Source organism: Hylobates moloch, unplaced genomic scaffold (genome assembly GCF_009828535.3).
Source record: "Hylobates moloch isolate HMO894 unplaced genomic scaffold, HMol_V3 SCAFFOLD_20, whole genome shotgun sequence".
Classification (NCBI taxonomy): Eukaryota; Metazoa; Chordata; class Mammalia; order Primates; family Hylobatidae; genus Hylobates; species Hylobates moloch.
In genome coordinates this window covers 16,420,480-16,441,299 of record NW_026652295.1, presented here as the reverse complement: position 1 = coordinate 16,441,299, position 20,820 = coordinate 16,420,480, and the positions used below count along the sequence as shown (strand labels likewise).

General features: G+C 39.7%; 1 protein-coding gene across 2 annotated transcripts in view; it reads right to left on the bottom strand.

Annotated features, from left to right (window-relative positions):
• Positions 1–384: 384 nt before the first annotated feature.
• The window catches only part of STMND1 (stathmin domain containing 1), a 115,918-nt gene continuing 95,482 nt past the window's right edge, over positions 385–20,820 (bottom strand). Inside the window, exons 2-5 of one of the 2 annotated variants that reach the window (XM_032140869.2) lie at positions 16,340–16,517; positions 10,736–10,887; positions 2,322–2,453; positions 385–1,166 (exon numbers count right to left, since the gene is read on the bottom strand). In XM_032140869.2, coding sequence (XP_031996760.1) covers positions 879–1,166; positions 2,322–2,453; positions 10,736–10,887; positions 16,340–16,517 — 750 coding nt within the window. In that variant the 3' untranslated portion in view covers positions 385–878. The remainder of the gene's footprint in view (positions 1,167–2,321; positions 2,454–10,735; positions 10,888–16,339; positions 16,518–20,820) is intronic. The other variant, XM_058432609.1, reaches the window with a different exon arrangement.

Here is a 20,820-nt window from a genome sequence, read left to right as displayed (position 1 = left end):
GTCAAGGCTGCAGTGAGCCAAGATCATGTCACTGTACTCCAGCCTGGGTGACAACGTGAGACACTGTCTCCAAAAAAAAAAAAAGCATCTAGAATCATAAGACCAGATAATTGATTGGATGTGAGTGGTAAGGGAGGGAAGAACCAAGGTATAATTCAATAAGATGAGGACCAGCAGCTTCTCAGCTCAGCATGTCTGCAGGGAAGACAGACACTGGTAGCAGGGCTGACTCCCTGTCTACCCGCACCCTCACAACTTCCTTCCATCCCTAGCCTCAACTGAAGTTCTTCTGTTTTCACAAGAAGAAAACTCTATTCTTTATGTAATTCTGAGAATTAGATATTGCTAACTTAAACTATATGGATAAAACTGTAATTCAGCCAATTCAAGACATTGCTTTATTCCTTCACAACACAGAGAAAAAAATTTATAAAACCATAGACATACAGCATAATAAACATATAAACCATTAAAATACTTAATACAAATCCATGCAATTTGTCTTAAAGGACCAGCAGAGGATGGACCCTGCCACAAGGCAGGAGTAAACAGGAATGAATTCATTTGGCACGAACTTATTAATGTAAGCTGAAGGCACTTATAAATTAAAGATATCTCCATAATGTTTGAAGCCACACAAAGGAGAGTGCCAAATATCTATGCTGGTCAAGTCTCCCCCTGGCTCTTTTTTTTAAAGCTAGCATAGCTACTTAATTTACTCAACTAACCTTCAGCCTGTGCAGCCCACACAATCATCCTTAAGCCCAAGGGAGAAATCCCAGTGGAATGAGGTCAGTCAGTCAAAGAATATGAGACATACTACAAATGTTACAAATGGGGAGAATGAATGCTTTCTTATGAAATTCACAAAAAATGGCTTAGTAGACTATGTCATCTGCTTGGTTGTAGGACATGTCTGACTCCACGACCCCAAAACTTTCATCACTTTCGTTTCTATCAATCAAGGTTGCATCACTTTTACTCTTCTTCCTCTTCAATGGTTTTCCTCCCTTCAGGTTAGACAGTTCAAATCCAGCAGGCCTCACCCTTTGAAGTCCTTTGGCAAATGCAACCTCGGCCCCTCCTAGTTCAGCTGAATCTGAATGATTGGCTGAAGGCAAAAGTCGGTAACTCCGTAGCCTTTTTCTTATTTCTTCTTCTTTAGTCTGAAATGCAGTATTAAGAGTGAAAAAGAGCCTGAATAACTTTCTACAAGTTGTGATTAATGTTGCTTGTATTGAACATTCATGGTTTCTGTATGTCATTATTCAGTCAAATAACAAACATTTGTTGAGAAACTCCTGTTGAAGAAGGCAAACAGGGGGCCTGCCCTCATGGAGCTTGGAATCTGGTCCTTGCTCTCTGATAGGCCAATTAGAGATCTGGGAAATGAAGCCTCCATACTTCATTTAATTCCAAGAATTGGATGTTGCTTACTTAGGCTATATGGATGAACTGTAATTTTCACCCAACCTGCTTTATTCCTTTACAACAGAAAGGGAATTTTTAAGAAAAACCACTAAACATAATAACATATAATAAAAGGCATAAAGATCATTGAAATCCTAGCTATAGGCCAGGCACAGTGGCTCATGTCTGTAATCCCAACACTTTGGGAGACCAAGGCAGGAGGATCATTTGAGGCCAGAAATTTAAGACCAGCCTGGGCTACATAATGAGACCCCATCTCTAAACAACCTTTTTTTTTTTTTTTTTTTTTTTTCGAGACGGAGTCTTGCTCTGTCGCCCAGGCTGGAGTGCAGTGGTGTGATCTCGGCTCACTGCAAACTCCGCCTCCTGGGTTCATGCCATTCTCCTGCCTCAGCCTCCCAAGTAGCTGGGACTACAGGTGCCCACCAGCACACCCGGCTAATTTTTTGTATTTTTAGTGGAGACGGGGGTTTCACCATGTTAGCCAAGATGGTCTCGATCTCCTGACATCGTGATCCGCCCCCCTCGGCCTCCCAAAGTGCTGGGATTACAGGCATAAGCCACTGCGCCTGGCCAACAATTTTTTTTTTTTTAATCAGCCTCATGTAATGGTATGGGCCTGTAATCCTAGCTACTCAGGAGGCTGAGAAAGGGGGACCACCTGAGCCCAAAAGTTCAAGATTGCAGTGAGCTCTGACCATGACACTGTACTCCAGCCTGGGCAACATAGTGAGACTTTGTCTCTTAAAAAAATTAGTAAAATAATAAAAATAAACCTGACTATAGATCCATGCAGTTTGTCTTAAAACTGCTGATAGGAAAGGTCTGGCATGAGATCATTTTAACAGACAGCGAACTCCTCAAGCCTAGAGCATCTGAGAGCTCAGTACCTTCCTGCGCTCCTCAGCAGCCTCCATCTTCTCTTCAATGTCCTTCGTTGTGAAATCCTTCACTTGCTTTTTGATCTTGAGTTTTTTCAGTCTGGCAGGTGGCTTTCTCAATGGCTTCTCAGTCGTAGTCAACTGGAATAAAACATCTTTTTACATGAAGAAACAATCATATTCACTGGCAGAAGAGAAGGGCAAAAGAGTTAGAATAAACAGTTTAAAATGTAAATTCTAGCCTGGGTGCAGCGGCTGATGCCTGTAATCCCGGCACTTTGGGAGGCCAAGGTGGGAAGACTGCTTGAGCCCAGGAGTTCAAGGCCAGCCTGGGCAACATAGTGATACCTTGTCTCTACAAAAATACAAAAAATTAGCCAGGCGTGGTGTGTGCCTGTAGTCTCAGCTACTTGGGAGGCTGAGGGTGGAGGATCGCTTGAGCCCAGGAGGTGGAGGTTGCATTGAGCCAAGATCGTGCCACTGTACTCCAGCCTTAGCAACAGAGCAAGACCCTGTCTCAAAATAAATAAATAAAGTAAATTCTAAAAATCTAACTTTCCAGGGGCAGATTTAAAAAACCAATGTGAAAGTTGGTAACAACAGAATTATAACGATAAGATCTATTAGATGCCTTAAAAACATCAGGCTATTACAAAAAGGCCCTATGAATGCAGGTGTTCTCAGACTGCATAGAAGACGACCCCTTAGAAGGAAAAAATCTTGAGAATGAATATAAGATGAAAAGCAGTGGAGAATGGGGGTGAATTTGTAGTTTAAGGTGAAGAGCTCAACCTGATGATTTTATAATGTTCCACAAGCTACAAGTTACTTTCATCTGGGATAGAGATTAGTTCTCATTGCTTCTGGTTTTGTGGTAGAAAGAGATAATTAACGATTACTGAACAACAGCTCTGTGCTGGGCTTTGCTGGAGGCACTTGACAAACATTTTCATGACAGCAGGGGAAAAATCCCACTTCATATGATCAACTACCCTTTCAACAGTTCAAAGCAGTAATGATGACTTTCTAATTATAATTTCTAGTTCCAAAATAAGTAAAATTGTCACAAAGTATTTATGAAGAAAGTTTTAAGGTGTTTTTGTTTTAAAAATTTGTTTTCAGATAATATAGATTGATTATAAAAAATATAACTGATACATAAATCATCTCCTTATCCTCTATTTAACCACCTGGCCCCCAATCCCAGTCCTTAGCATGAACCTTTGTAAAGAGTTTAGTGTGTGTCTTCCCAGATATCTACTCTGCACATATACATATATATACACATACATATGTTAAGGATATCTGTAATGTTAAACAAAACCTAAATGGAGTTATACTATACACACTGCTCTGCAATTCACTTTCTTCAATTAACTTAATATGGATGTCTTTCTATATAAATATAGATTTATTACAACTGAGTGGGGGTAGTTAACTCCAAAGCTGCATTACAGAAGGAACTGAATATTGTTCCAGATAATTTCTCTAAAGACTTTTTTTAAAGACAAAGGAGCTATTAATATTCATTGTAATTTCTAAAAGACTGTTTATCCAGACTATAATGCTATAGGTACCAAGAAAATAAATCAAAGAGAGGCAGTTTAGCAGAGTAAAACAAGGCACCAGACCGAGACTTAGCCCTGGGTTTGAATCCTGGCTGGGCTATGGAATGACGGTTTTTGTTTTTGTTTTTGTTTTTGAGACCGAGTCTTGCCCTGTCACCCAGGCTGGAGTGCATTGACACTATCTCGGCTCACTGCAACCTTCGCTTCCCGGGTTCAAGCGATTCTCCTGCCTCCGCTTCCCAAGTAGCTGGGATTACAGGTGTGTGCCACCACGCCCAGCTAATTTTTGTATTTTTAGTAGAGACGGGGTTTCACCATGTTGGCCAGGCTGGTCTTGAACTCCTGACCTCAGGTGTTCCACCTGCCTCAGCCTCCCAAAGTACTGGGATTACAGGCGTGAGCCTCCACACCCAGCGTGTGCATTGACTCTCTATGATTCCTTAAACTCTGCAAGCTATGGTTTCCTCATTTGTAAAATAAGTTTAATAATACATATTGTGGGATTGGTTTTAAAAAAGAAAGAAAAGGATAAAGTAGCCACTCTGCAAATGATAGCTACTTTTCATTCAGTCAAAGCAGTGACTTTTTCCAAAGGCAGAACACAAACTCATAACCAGGACAAAGCAGAAAGGGGCAGAAGCACAGAGGGGAGGAAGGAGAGCCTACAGCCGGGGGAATCATCAGGCAGCAGGCATGAGCTTCAACTCTGGGGCAGCAGGAATGCCCAGCGCATAGTGGAGACCCAGGCAGCTCTTCTCTTTGGACTCAATTTTCTCAACTGTGAAGCAGCAAGGGGGCAAAGGCCTGTTAAGCTTCCTTTCAGCTTTAAAATCGATGATTCTCAGGAAGTCTCCTAAACAAAAAAACATTTATTGATGTTTTGGCTCCTTTAGAACCATCCGACAGTTTATGGGGTGCAAAGTTTTTCACTGCTTGAAAACCATGGAATGTTTGTCAAAGGAAGTTCCCTCTCCCATCATCATCTTGTATTATTTTTATGACAATTGGCTCTTGTTTCCTGCTGGCAAAAACCACCCGCTGAAAAGAGGGAAATACTTGCTATGGTAGCTCAACTAGAGATACTATGAAATTAGCAAGAAAATGATTTTTTAGGGATGTTCATGTGTAGAAGGCTAAAAGTGAATTAAGTAGTAATCCAAGATCCACGAAAGAAATGCCAGATTAGGCTATACATAGGAGCCTGAACCTTGACTAAAATTCTGAGATCAGTAGTTCTGAGAGAACTTGGATTTTTCTGTTTTGGTCACCTCTTCCCGTGGCCTAATCCTAAAATGATCCTCGCCACAGAGGAAGTTAATCCTACCTGTGCAAGCCATGTTCTTTCTGGAGTTCCACATTTTAAGTAAAAAAATAAAAAACCTGTAGAAAGATATCTGTATTCTTTACAACTGAATTTTATGAAGTCAGAATTTATCAAATGTTGGCACTTAAAAATGTTAACAATGGGCTGGGCACAGTGGCTCATGCTGTAATCCCGGCACTTTGGGAAGCCGAGGCAGGCAGATCACTTGAGTTCAGGAATTCAAGACCAGCCTGGGCAACGTAGTCAGACCCTGTCTCTTTAAAAAATAAAAATAAAAAAAATAACAATGATCACCTTATGCTTAGGGAGGTGTTACCAGTGGAAACAACAACAAATCGACAACAACAAAATCAACCTACAGAAGTTACCAGTTGAATTATTTTCTTAAAGAATACTTTTAGAGGACTGCCAAGTTCAAAATGCTACAATTAGATTAGAATCCTGTTTCTAGCTACCAACTTGTATATTTTACTTCTTACATACACTGTGTATTCCTCAGAGAGCTTTCTTAATTAACTATTGACCTACAGATGAATTTCATTTTGTTCCCTTAAGGGAATCTTGCGGATAGAATAGGCCAGTCCTGCAAAAGATACCTTCATTCTTGTTTTGTCACTGTTAGACCTCCTGGGGAAAGTCACTCTGATCATTAGCTGGCGTTATTGAGCCCTAACTCAGTCAACTTCCTCCTCCTTAAAAAATTCTCCGTGAGGTTCAACAAATAATGTTAGAGACTCTTATGCAATGTGAACAAACTGTCTAACTACATTTCAGGTTTCCAAGTACAGAAGTTGCACAGAGAAGGAAATAAACTGACTAGACACAGAGGTCAATAGTGAATTCACAGAGGCTCAGGTAGGGAGACCCAGGACATGCTAAGTGGCAGGGAGAAATGAATTTGGGATAAAAGACGAACTCAATAATACCTATGTGGATAAATGAGAGCCAATCACATCTCTCTAAAGAGGTCTATACCAATCCATACACATATTGACATGTGTACATAAAACCAATTCTTGTTTACAATATGGTCACTTAAGTCTAATTAGAATGCTTGAAAATACACTGTAAGATTTCACTCAACAATCTGATACTTAGCTTCTTAATCTTATATTTCTTACGTATCATTTTAACTCTTAATTTTTTTTTTTGTAGAAATGGCTTCTTACCATGTTGCCCAGGCTGGTCTTGAACACCTGGCCCCAAGGGATGCTCCCAGCTTAGCCTCCTAAAGCACTAGGATTACAAATGTGAGCCACCATGCCTAGCACATTTAACTTTTTTTTTTTTTAATTGGGTTTTTTGTTTTACAGGGTCTCGCTTTTTCACCCAGGCTAGAGTGCAGTGGTACAATCAAGGCTCACTGCAGCCTCGACCTTCTAGGCTCAAGTGATCCTCCAGCCTCAGCCTCCTAAGTAGCTGGAACTACAGGTGCACACCACCACGCCCAGCTAATTTTTTTTTTTTTTTTTTGTAGAGATAGGGTTTTACCATGTTGCCCAGGGTGATCTCAAACTCCTGGGTTCAAGCCATCTGCCTGTCTTGGTCTCCCAAAGTGCTGGGATTGCAGGCATAAGCCACCTTGCCCAGCCTGATTTTAACCCTTAAGTAAACATAAAATATTCTAGCATAAACATTCTTGAAAGCTAGTTATCCAGAGAGTACTATGGAATTACTGTGGTATTCACCAGCAAGCTTATGATGAAAATTAAGAAAAAAGACAAAGTGGGCTCTGTGGTGGACACAGATCCTCCCCTTACCTCTAGGGAGAGACTAGCTTACGGGGGATGCCCCTGATTCGGAAGAAGGACCTTCATGAAGGTGAACCCTCAATTTTCAACATCCTTTATTCAATTTTACTCTTAATAACTCAATGAAAGATAATGACCTGGCTAAGAAGCAGCCAGATCTAAGTCTGAAATGCAGTTGTATTTAAATATACTATTGGCCCACATAAGAAGTCTTATTTTTAAACTATTCTCTTTGGCTGCTTGGCTAGTTCAGTTGGTAGAGCATGAGACTCAAAGTATTTTCACATTTATTCTATATTTCCCATAATATTTTATTTAAAAGAACGTTTTTCCCTAGAGAAATGAAGAAATAATATTTACATGCCTGTTAAGATTCACCACATTGTAGTAACTGCTGACATAATAATATCTTTTTTTTGACTATCCCTTTTTTGTTTCCCTTGACTTCTTGTTTTGTTTTTAGCCAGTTTTATCAGTCTGGGTTTGAAAAAACTTATTAAATATTAGATATTCAAAGTATTAATATTATTAATGATTAATATTATCTAATAATATTTCCATTCTTAATATGGTTCCCCTCTCAGTCCTTCAATATTCATTCTCATCTTTTTACATTAGCCTCATAACTCTTCCCAAAATATGCAAGACACCTGGTGTCTGACACACATATGTTCTCAGCTACCTCTGAATTGAAAGAAGTTTTATCCGTGACACAGAAACTGCATCTCTTTTATTTCCTTAGGCTTCCTGAGTATAATCTTAGTTCCTATTCCTGAAATGGTATATTTTCAGGAATATTTCAGCATTCTCTTTCACAATGAATAGGGAATCAAGAATGATTTCAAAAGCTTTAACCCTTCCCAGCTTTGGTAATGGATTTGAGAGCGTTGTGTAGAGTTTTGGTGAAACTTCACGGCAGTAGTTCTCAACCTGGGCTGCCCATGGGAATCACCTGGGAGCTTTCAGAAGTGTGAAAGCAGGGCCACACGCCCAGGCTGTGTGGTCGGAAGTGGTACCTAGACACTGGGATGTTTGAAATATCCCCAGGTGACTCCAAGGTACCGGCGGGTTGAGGACCACTGGATTAGGCGATGAAACGAGAGCTGTGTGTTGCTGCCTGGTCTGTTGCAAGCCTGGCTTATGTTGGGATATTTTGGCCTAATACCAAAGCCAAAAAAACAAAATTGTGCTATTCCTGAAGCTGTCACATTTAAATCCTTTTGAGAACGTTCCCAACAACCATTCTATATGCCTATATAGTATGAAAAATAGTTTTCATCCTTGGTTCACTTAATGATGTTATTAAAAGTCCAGCTCATAGTTATTATTTTTTTAAAGGTGCATCTCTTTCACAAGGTAGTTTATATTAATTAACCTTGCAGGCTCCCTTGCAAAGTCTAAGCCAGAACTCATTCATCTCTGGCAATTGAATCACAGAGAATGTTTTAATGTAATTCCTACTGGTGTATGTATGTAGACATTGAAGTGTCTATAGCATTTCCCTTAAGAACACATTGCTTAGCTACTGAATGTTTCCACAATTTATCTGCCTCCTCTCAGACCTGCTTTCCTTTTTCTTTTGACATGCCTTCTTTTTTCCTGACCTCTACAGACTCACCTATAGCTAGAAAAAAAATCTTTCCTCTCCCCGTTGATATTAAAAACCCATCCTTCTTCTAGCACTTTCAAATAAGATAAGGCACTCCAAAATGCCTTGTATCATGATAGCATTGTGCAAATGTAAATTGTCATTATGTTGGCATTATCTTTTCCATTATATAATCCATTTTTACCTTCCTTTCCGCCCTCCCCCCGCCCCCCAACATCCTCTTATTATTGGCAGCCTGATAATGTTATTCACAAGGTTTGGCAATCTCCTTTCCTTTCCCCCAAATACTTTCTGCAGGATTTATTTTACTTTTTCAAAAGAAAATGCCACTTTGGCTTTTATTCATGAGTTCTCAACATTCCCCATACACAAAGAAGGAAATTAACTTTATTCAAACATTAAGTGACTCAGTCTAGGTGGCAAATTTGATTTAAATAACGAGTTTTTAATTCCAAATGGACTGTTTTCCCTACAACACAGGGATAGACAACCATTAAGTAGCCTTTGGGGTAATTTCTGGTCTCTATTTCCACCATTTCCTTTTCTTTCTTTTCTTTTTCATTCATTTTTTCTCTGGCTTCTTTTCATTGTTATTTCTTTTTTTCACTTTCTCTCTTCTGCCTGTACTTCAAGGACTACTGGTAGTGCCTGGGAGCATTGGCTTAAAAAAAAAACCCAAACAAGCAAGAAAACAAAACAAAATAACAGCAACACCTAAGTCTGCTATCTTCTTCACAGGTTTATACAGAATTTATTTAAAAATTTAGAACTCGGTCAGGTGCAGTGGCTCACACCTGTAATCTCATCACTTTGGGAGGCGGAGGCAGGTGGATCACGAGGTCAGGAGTTTAACACCATCCTGGTCAAGATGGCGAAATCCTGTCTCTACTAAAAATACAAAAATTAGCTGGTCGTGATGGCGGGCACCTGTAACCCCAGCTGCCTGGGAGGCTGAGGCAGGAGAATCACTTGAACCCAGGAGGCAGAGGTTGCAGTGAGCCAAGATCGTGCCACTGCACTCTAGCCTGGGTGACAAAGCAAGACTCCAACTCAAAAAAAAAAAAAATTTAGAATTCTAGACTTTAGCCAAGCTAGTTAAAATCAGAGTAAAAATATTATTCATGCTGAAGAAAAACTATGACAGATTAATCAGGATAAATTAACAAAGAAAAATAATAGTATAGCAATTTCTAGAATTCTATTTAATTCCTCATGTTTGATTTTGGGGTGTGCATATGGATAAATGTATAGCCATATTTGTTTTAGCTTTGGCATTTAGGCCTATTTATTTTCTTTTTTAAAGTTTTACTTTATTTTTAATGGACACATAATTGTATATATTTATAGGGCACAGTATGATGTTTTGATACATGTGTAATGATCAAGTCAGGGTAATTAGCATATCCATCACCTCAAAACTTGTCAGGCCTATTTTCTTCCTGAATAAATCAGATTCAGTTTTACATTTCTAATGCCCTGTACAATGCCTATTACATAGGTAGTGCTCAAGAAAAATTGTTGAAAGAATGCAAGTATGGTATTCAGTGGGACCTATTGTTTCTCAAGTTTAGTAAAACCCAATACATGTTTTACTGGATCAATTAATCATTAATAATTGGAGCAATTTCTGAGTCCACAAAGAAGGATGGTGTATTAGTCTGTTCTCACATTTCTATAAGGAAATACCTGAGACTGGGTAATTTATAAAGAAAAAGAGGTTTAATTGATTCAGAGTTCTACATGGCTGGGAAGACCTCAGGAAACTTACAATCATGGTGGAAGGCACCTCTTCACAAGGCGATAGGAGAGAGAATCAGTGCAAGCAGGGGAAATGCCAGACACTTATAAAACCATCAGATTTTGTGAGACTCACTCATTATCACGAGAACAGCAGAGGGGAAACCACCTCCATGATTCAATTACCTCCACCTGGTCCCGCCCTTGACACCTGAGGATTACAATTCAAGGTGAGATTTGGGTGGGAGCACAGAACCAACCCATATGAGATGGTGTGCAGAGGTGTGGGGGGAATTTAAGGGAGAAAAATCTGACTTAAATAAATGCTGTTATCTGTATTGTAACTTGCATATGCTGGAAATAATGACTCATGATCAATCATATTCTATTGCTAATTTTAACTATAAGCTAATGTTAATTACAGAATTACTTGCCGTGACATCATATGATTCTCCATTTCTAAATACTTTGCTGTGGCTTTGTATAATTCCTTGAACAATTAGTTCCTCCAGGATATCTGATGACTTCTGTCGCTCTCGACTGTCTAGGGGTTGGGGTTTATTGATTAATCCATTGGTCACTAGGTCTTCCAAAAAAGAAGAAAAGAAAAAAGAAAGCAAAATTTAAGAATGAAGATTTTTTTCAATCAAATGCTAAATGGATGCCTTCTAAACCATGCTACTTAATTAGATCTTAGTTTCAACACTTAATATATTTCTATTATAAGTCTGTGATCCTTTGAAGTTCAAATTCTTCATGTTCTTACAGAGGATACACATCAACATAATATATTGTTTACTTAGCAGATCACATATTAAGATAACAAAAAGCCTTTCTGTGTGCTGCTGTGGACTGCCTTTTTGTTGTAACAACACTTACACACTTGGGTACGACGACGTTGGTTTGTTCGACTAATTATGAAGCTAACCATAGCTAAGAATCAGATACTCTTGGTGATTCTTTGAGTTGTGGTTTGGTTTCCATGCTTTGTATACAAAGGATAAACAGCGTGATATTGCCAAGAGACTTCTAGTTCTGCAACCCTAAGTTTATAATTACGCCATCTGCTAAGTCTACATAAGTAAAAGTATGCCTTTTTGAAAAGAGTCTTTGAACCAAATCAGAATTGGAGTTAGAGTGATATCAGCTAAATTTTTATTCATGATTCTAAAAATGAGCACTGAAACAGTTTATGGGGGAGTCCTTATAAGCTGCACTAATGAGAGAGGCTCCCCCATTACAAATAATCCAATTATATAAATAAGCAAATAAGCAGCCAAGTTTATGCCATCACATTATAAAATAAATGGCGCTGGCCTGTTGGGCCAAAGACAGTTTTGCTTTTCCCATCAGTAACAGTGCAATGGGAAGTCCTGAGAAATGAGCTATTTTCTATGCTGACATCATCAGGAAGTCCTGATAGTAACCAAGTCCATTCCATTTAGTGGATGGCATCTTCCCATAATAATTTCTTTCTTTCTTTTTTTTTTTTTTGAGATAAAGTTTCACTCTTGTCACCTAGGCTGGAGTGCAATGGCGAGATCTCAGCTCACTGCAACCTCCTCCTCCCAGGTTCAAGTGATTCTCCTGCCTCAGCCTCCCAAGTAGCTGGGACTACAGGTGTGTGCCACCATGCCTAATTTTTGTATTTTTAGTAGAGATGGGATTTCACCATGTTGGACAGGCTGGTCTCAAACTCCTAACCTCAGGTGATTTGCCCACCTCGGCCTCCCGAAGTGCTGGGATTACAGGCATGAGCCACCTTGCCCGGCAAAAATTTCTCATCTCAATGGTTAGCAATGAGACCTTTCATAAATTTGTGCTGGGAAGATAGAAAACACACACACACACACAGACACACACACACACACACTAATCAGATGCCTCTCACTTCAGCATATTAACCTCTACGGTATAAGAGATTTCTAGGACTGGCCACTGCAAGTAACTCCAAGTTTTCTTCCTATCTCAGTATCTGTCCAGTGCTGTTTTTTCTACTCTTGCAAGTGTTTGTAATAGAGCCGCTTCTCATTTTAAAGTGCTCTGTACAGATTTTGGCACCAGCTAGTAAAACATGTTGTACGGGGAGGTCAACTAGAAACTTGAAACAATGGAGAAGATTTCAATGAAAAGGTCAGAGGTGAATCCCCTTCAAGGAATTGGAATGATTTTTTGGTTAGAAGGTAGCCTTGTCTGGAAGGGTCAAAATAATAATAATGATTATTTACTAAGCACTTAGGCACCTGCACTATACTGAGTACTTGATACACTGTATGACATCAGATGCAAACATCAACTCTGAGAGTGCTATTATTATCCCTACTTTAGAAATAAACACTGATGTGAGAGAAGCTAATTAACTTACTCAAGGTGACACAGGTAGCATGTGTGTTATCCAGGGCTACATCCAAGTCTGCTTGGCTCCAACACTCATGCTCTCAACTGTCCCACCGTTCTCCTCCCAAATAGGTCATGTAAGCGGCTCCCCTATCAGTGGTTCATTTCTGTCTCAGGATGTTTCTAAAGGGACTGTCATGTTTGACATCTGTCGCTAACATAATAAAATTATCGTAACCATTCCGATCCATTCTTTCTGGAGTTCTCTAAAGTGTTTGGCTTGATATTTACAGCAGCTAACTTATACAGAGATTCCTGGAATATGTCAGTTATTTCAACGAATTTTCATGCTTTCTTGGGACACTGGAGAATATTGGGGATTGTTTAAAAACCATGTTGTGCTTCTTTTTGATTATAAAAGTGACAGTTACTGTAGTAAATTTAGAAAATACAGAAACTAGTAAAAGATTAAAAAAACACGCATGCTTTCACCACCCAGAGATTACCATTGTTAATATGCAAAATTTTATTTTAAGTTCGACATCATACTGAACATACAGTTTCATTTCCTATCTAGCTAACTTTTATATTAGCATTTTCTGATGTCATTGGAAACTCTTCATAAGCATAAGTGTAAAAAGTGAAATTATACAAGAAAACACGGGTGAATTTATCTTTAACCTTGGTGTAGGGAAAGGCTTTCTAATTGTGACTCAAAATCCAAATTGAATTTTAAACATTTATAAATGTTACTAGATTAAAAATAAACTTTTGCATAGCAAAAACCCCATAAACATAATGAGTTGAATATAGACATAATGTACCTCCTAATTGGATGTATTAAGAAAGACACAATATCATTTTTGGTATTCTTGCTAAAATTTTGCAATCCTGGCTCATGCCTATAATCCTGGCTCATGCCTGTAATCCCGGCACTTTGGGAGGCCAAGGCAGGTGGATCACCTGAGGTCAGGAGTTCAAGTCCAGCCTGGCCAACATGGTGGAACCCCATCTCTACTAAAAAAAAAAAAAAGCTGAGTGTGGTGGTGGGCACCTGTAATCCCAGCTAGTCGAGAGGCTGAGGCAGACAGAATTGCTTGCTTGAATCTGGGAGGTGGAGGTTGCAGTGAGCTGAGACTGTACCACTGCACTCCAGCCTGGGTGACAGAACGAGACTCTGTCTCCAAAAAAAAAAAAAAAAAAAAAATGCGTAACCCAAATCCAATCAGGAGGAAAGCTCAAACAAACCCAAATTGATAAACATTCTGCAAAATAAATGTTTTATGCTTTCCAAATATATCAAGGTCTAAGAAAAGCTGAGGAGTTGTTCAGATTAAAGAAGACTAAAGACCATAGATGACTAAATTAAACATGTGATCCTGGATTAGATAGATCGTGAATCAGAAATTCATTTATAAAGAACAGTTGTGAGACAATTGACAAAATTTGAATATGATCTATAGATGAGATAATAGTACTACATCAAAGGTAATTTCCTGGCCGGGTGTGGTGGTTCACCTGTAATCCCAGAACTTTGAGAGGCCAAGGCGGGTGGATCACCTGAAGTCAGGAGTTCGAGGCCAGACTGACCAATATGATGAAACCTTGTCTCTACTAAAAATACAAAAATTGGCCAGGCATGGTGGCAGGCGCCTGTAATCCCAGCTACTCAGGAGGCTGAGGCAGGAGAATTGCTTGAACCCGGGAGGTGGAGGTTGCAGTGAGCCAAGATGGCATCATTGCACTGCAGCCTGGGCAACAAGAGCAAAACTCTGTCTCAAACAAACAAACAAAAAAAAGGTAATTTCCCAATTTTGAACCTTGTACAGAGATTATGCAAAGAGTATCCTTGTTTTTAGGAAATACACACTGGAGTATGTGAAAGCAAAGTGGCATTATGTCTCTAACTTATTAACAGAAAAATATCTACTTGCATAAGGGGGGATATGATAATGCAGTGTGGCAGAAGGTTAACATTTGGGGAATCTGAGTGAAAGAATATATAGGTGTTCTTTGTTTTTTGCACCTTTTCTTGACTCTGAAATTATACAAAATAAAAAGTTTTTTAAACAAGGAAACACTTGGGGAATGTTAGTGTGAAACTTGATAGTCTAAGAAATATACTCTGCAGGGCCAGGTGCAGTGGCTCTTGCCTGTAATCCCAACACTTTGGGAGGCTGAGGGGGGGTGGATCACTTGAGGTCAGGAGTTCGAGACCAGCCTGGCCAACATGGTGAAACCCCGTCTCTACTAAAAATACAAAAATTAGCCGGGTATGGTGGTGCATGCCTGTAATCCCATCTACTCAGAAGGCTGAGGCAGGAGCACTGCTTGAACCTGGGAGGCGGAGGTTGCAGTGAGTGGAGATTGCACCATTGCACTCCGGCCTGGGTGACAGAGCAAGACTCTGTCTCAAAAAAAAAAGAAGTATACTCTGCAGATTTGAAGAGCAGAGACACAAAAAGGAGGATGCCAAGGGCTGAGACGTAGAAAACTGGGCAGAGGACAAATAGAAAGCTCAGGGTACTAGGTCCTACTCACTCTGTGGTAAGATGCTTCCTGAGGACTCTTTGACGCTGCATTTTAGAAACATCTGCTTTGGTGGCTGACTTCCTCCCTAGCTGTTCTCTCTCAACACCCTTCTGCTTACCTGTCACCCTCTTCATGCCACCTTTAACATTGTACACACTGCTGGCAGCACTGACTGTCCTGGGTCACCAGGTCCCTGTCTGCCTGACACTCTGCAGTCTGTGACCAACACTGATATTTAGCATTCATGTTGCTGTCTAGAGGGAAGTTGCATCAACACAATTATTGGAAAGAAAAAAAAATGTATTTGTCAACCTAAGAGATAGAAGGGAGGGAGAGTCCGTTCCTGTGCTGCATTCCTCAACCTCCTAGTCATTCTCTGAGGTCACACTGACTACATCAGAACAGCAAGGGGAGGGCGAATAGAAAATCTGTGATAACCTAAGTATGCCAGGAAAGTTCAAGAAATAGAATCACATGTATGAACCCATCTGTTTTCCAATCCCAACTTGTACCTAGAGAAGAAACAACAGTGATGGGGAGCAAAAGTCTTCCCCCCTGAAATAAAAAGAGTACTTTTCCTTGAGGGCTGTGAAGTTCAATATGTTTCAAAGGCTGACCTAATATAAATAAGATGACTTAAATCGACACCAGGCGGTAACTCAAGTCAAAAGAAAACACAACATAGGAAAACCTACAAATAGTTTCTAAATAGCACAATAAGTCATAACTACCTCTTTCACATTTCTGAAAGATTCTTTTATTGTATATTTGCTGATACTTTGGATGGGAAAAGACAGGGAAAACAGTTTATTGTAAGTTTTATTTATTCTTGGAAAGATGTTATCATCGTGGGAGTTTAAATTCCTTTGAACTGTGCAAGTCCCATTCCTAAAGTCTGGTCTTAACTCCCAATAAAGCCTCTTAGTTTTTTTTTTTAAAGATGGTCTTAATTACTTCATCGACAAGAAGATTAATGCTTTGCATTATTTACTCACATAATGAAGGCCTAAGGCTAAATTCTAATGTTTCAGAGACAAAAACACTGCCATTTAATGTACTTCATGGCCCAGAAAGCAATGATAAAAGGACCACCAAATAAACCTTGTAAAAGTATTTAGAGAAACAGTATTTTGTGAAGATGTACGTGAATGGGGGCAGAGGGAGGTTACCTGAATTTACTCGTCTGTTTCTTCCACTAGGAGATGGAGAATTTTCTGAAATGGTTCCAGGTAAGCTTCCCATCTGGACTTGTTCCAGGCCTTCTGCAATGTCCACAGTATTCTTGGTCAGAGCAGCTTCCATCTGGGGGCTGCAATTTTCCCCAGTAGGAGGCACACCTACATCAGCCTGTGAAAAGGGAACAGTTTTGTTAGAGTCAAGATTTCTTGGTAAATAAAAACAACGTTGCAGGGTCTGCTTTGTGAATATTTAGCCAGCTAGTATCTGTGGTGGGCTGTATAGTACCCAGAAAGCCATAGATCGAGGTTCCCAACCCCCTGGGCCACATACCAGTACTGGTCCGTGGCCTGTTAGGAACTGGGCTGCAGAGCGGGAGGTGAGAAGCGGGCTAGCCAGCAAAGCTTCATCTTTATTTACAGCTGCTCCTCATCACTCACATTACCCCTAGAGCTCTGCCTCCTGTCAGATCAGCAGTGACATTAGATTCTCATAGGAGCACAAACTCTATTGTGAACTGCACATGCGAGGGATCTAGGTTGCGTACTCCTTGTAAGAATCTAATGTGGTTGGGCGCAGTGACTCATGCCTGTAATCCTAGCACTTTGGGAGGCTGAGGTGCACAGATCACCTGAGGTCAGGAGTTTGAGACCAGCCTGCCCAACATGGTGAAACCCCATCTCTACTAAAAATACAAAAAATTAGCTGGGCATGCTGGTGGGTGCCTGTAATCTGAGCTACCCGGGAGGCTGAGGCAGGAGAATCACTTGAACCCAGGGGGCGGAGGTTGCAGTGAGCTGAGATCGTGCCACTGCGCTTCAGCTTGGGCCACAATAGTGAAACTCCATCTCAAAAAAAAAAAAAAAAAAAAAAAAAGAATCTAATGCCTGATAATCTGTCACTGTTTTCCATCACCCCCAGATGGGACTGTCTAGTTGCAGGAAGACAAGCTCAAGGCTCCCACTGATTCTACATTATGGTGAGTTGTATAATTATTTCATTATATATTACAATGTAATAATAATAGAAATAAAGTACACAATAGATGTAATGCTGTAGAGTCATCCTGAAACCATCCCCACAACCCTAGTCCATGGAAAAACTGTCTTCCACAAAACTGGTCCCTGGTGCCAAAAAGGTTGGCGACTACTGTTTGAAGCCACTAAATTTGTGTGAATTGGCTATAGCAGCAATAGAAAACTAATATAGTATGTAATAGGCATCTACCAGGTAAAAGCTACTGTGCTGAGCATTCTGGAGGATACCAAGATAGACAAGTTCAGCACTGAGTGTGAGAGTAGAGGTACTATGGTATTAAAATGATTTATAATAATGAAGCTATATTGTTTTTGCTGATTAAAAAAGTAATACAGGCTGGATGTGGTGGCTCATGCCTGTAACCCCAGCACTTTGGGAGGCTGGGGAGGGAGGATCTCTGGAGCCCAGGAGTTCGAGACCAGCCTGGGCAAGGTGGCAAAACCCCATCTCAAAAAAAAAAAAAAAGTGATGCAGACTTATTGTAAAAAATAATTAAATAATATACAAGAGAATTGCAATGGTCAGTTTTATGTGTCAACTGGGCTAGGCTATAGTAGCCAGTTATTCCGTCAAACACAAATCTTGGTGTTACTGTAAATGTAGTTTGTAGATGTGGTTAATATAAATAATCAATTGACTTTAAGTAAAGGACATTACCCTTGATAATCTGGGTAGGTCTCATTCAGTCAATTGAAAGGCTTCAAGAGTAGAACTGAGGTCTTCCTGAGGAAGAAGAAATCTGCCTGTGAACTGTAGCTTCAACTCCAGTCTGTTCTTTTCGACTGCCTGCCCTATCCTATGGATTTTGATTTTCCTAGCCAGCCTTCATGACTGTATCAGCCAATTCCTTACAATTTACCTATCTACCTATCTATCTATCTGTCTATCCTACTGGTTCTTTCCTTCTGGTAGAACCTTGATTGATAGAGAAACACAGTAGAAAATAAGAAATAGTATCTTCTAGACAGAAGCACTTCTAACATTTTAGTATATCATTGCCCAGATGTGTCTGCTCACATAACCTTTAAAAATAAATTGGAACTGACCAATAAGCACAAAAGAAGATGTTCAATATTATTCATTGTTAGGGGAATGCAAATCAAAACTACAGTGAGATACCACTTCATATCCCCTAGGATAACTATAATGAAAATGACACATAATAACAAGTGTTGGTGAGGATGTGGAGAAATTGGAACCCTCATATATTGCTGGGCAAATGTGAAATGGTGCAGCAGTTTAGAAAACACTTTGAGAGCTCTTCAAAAATTAAACATAGAGTTACCATGTGAACCAGAAATTTCTTTTTTTTTTTTCTTTTTTTTTTTTTTGAGACGGAGTCTCCCTGTGTCACCCAGGCTGGAGTACAGTGGGGCAATCTCGGCTCACTGCAAGCTCCGCCTCCCGGGTTCACGCCATTCTCCTGCCTCAGCCTCCTGAGTAGCTGGGACTACAGGCACCCGCCACCACGCCCAGGTAATTTTTTGTATTTTTAGTAGAGATAGGGTTTCACCGTGTTAGCCAGGATGGTCTTGATCTCCTGACCTTGTGATCCACCTGCCTCAGCCTCCCAAAGTGCTGGGATTACAGGCGTGAGCCACCGCGCCTGGCCCAGAAATTTCACCCCTAAGTATGTACCCAAGCAAAATAAAAACATCTGTTCTTGCAAAAAACCTGCACACAAATATTCACAATTATTATTTATAATACCCCAAAAGTGGAAACAACCCAAGTGTCCATCAGCCAATGAATGTATAAATAAAATGTGGTACAGTCATCCAAAGGAATATTGTATGGCAAGAAAAAGAAATTAAACACTGACATATGTTGCAACATAGATGATACTGGGAAATATTATGCTAAGTGAAAAAAGCCAATCACAAAGGCCATTCATATTGAGAACAGGCAAATTTATAGAAACAGAAGACAGATTTATTGATTGCTTAGGGTGGAGGAATGAGGATTGACTATTAATGGGTAGCCATTTCTTTGCAGAGGGCAAAAATGTTGTAAAATTAGATTGTGGTAATGGCTGTCAATTGTACATTTTAAATGGATGCTATGATTTGAATGTGTCCCTTTCAAATTCAGGTGTTACCAATGTGATAATATTAACAGGTGGGACCTTTAAGAGTTGACTAGGCCATGAGGGATACTCCCTCATTAATGGGATTAAGGTGTTTATAAAGAGAAGCTTCACACAGCTTCAGCTAACTTGCTCTGCTTTTCTGCCATGTGAGGACACAGAAGGGCAGCCCTCACCAGATAATCAAACCTTCCATTGCCTTGATCTTGGACTTCCTATGAGAAAGAAATTTCTGTATTTTCTAATTTACCCCGTCCATGGTATTCTCTTACAGCAGCACAAACAGACTAAGACAGTAGGTGAATCATGTGAATTATATTTTAATAAAGCTGTTTTAAAGATAATAAAAAGAATTACGTATTAAATTATGTTTCTGTAACCTGTTTAACAATATATAAGAAACATTTACCTATGTCAACATACATAGGTCTACCTCATTCTATTTAGTGATAAGGAGTAGCTACTTATCTGATGATGGCATTGGAGCTCATTATGTAACTATGCCACAATGTATTTAACCAAGTCCTACTGAAAGACATGTAGGTGCTTCTAACTTTTCAATATTATAAACTGTGTTGGAATAATATCTGTGAATATACATCACTGTGAACCCATGAACCCATCCAGTCATTCCATGAGAATACATTCCTGGATGTGGATATGCTCAGTCTAAGGATATGCACATTTTATATTAATATGTGTTTCCAGAAGGCATTCCATAAATGCTGCACTAATTTATAATTCCACCTTCTCCTTTCAAGGGTGTCTGTTTCTTCAAACCACAGTTCCATTGCTTGTAAATAGGTCAAAACAAAGCATAAAAATGGCCTCTCGGTGATTTAATAAACCATTGATGACAAAATGCTGGTCCGTGTTAAATTTTTCACAGTTCCACATCAAAATAAGAACAATGTAATGAGTTTTTCACAAAGCTGAATTAATTCAATTTAAGGAACTGTCATTTATTTTTAGAGTAAGTAAATTTTAAATGCTAACGTGTTCAGAAAAGCTTTTATCGTATCTCCCCTGACTACCATGTCTTCTTTCTCCAGGTGCTGGCCCTCTTTCATTGCAAGTTTCCCACTTCTCATTTCAATGGATGCTATCAAGGTCTTCTCCATCTAAGACACACACACCACAGGAGGTCTCCTCAGTGCCTCCAGAAAAGATAAGAACACAAAGAACACATGCATCTTCCACTTGGTAATGTCTTCTCAGAATTCTTTTAATGTCTATTTTTTTATTTTTTGAGACAGAATCTTGCTCTGTCACCCAGGCTTGAGTGCAGTGGTGCAATCTCGGCTCACTGCAACATCTGCCTCTCGGGTTCAAGTGATTCTCCTGCCTCAG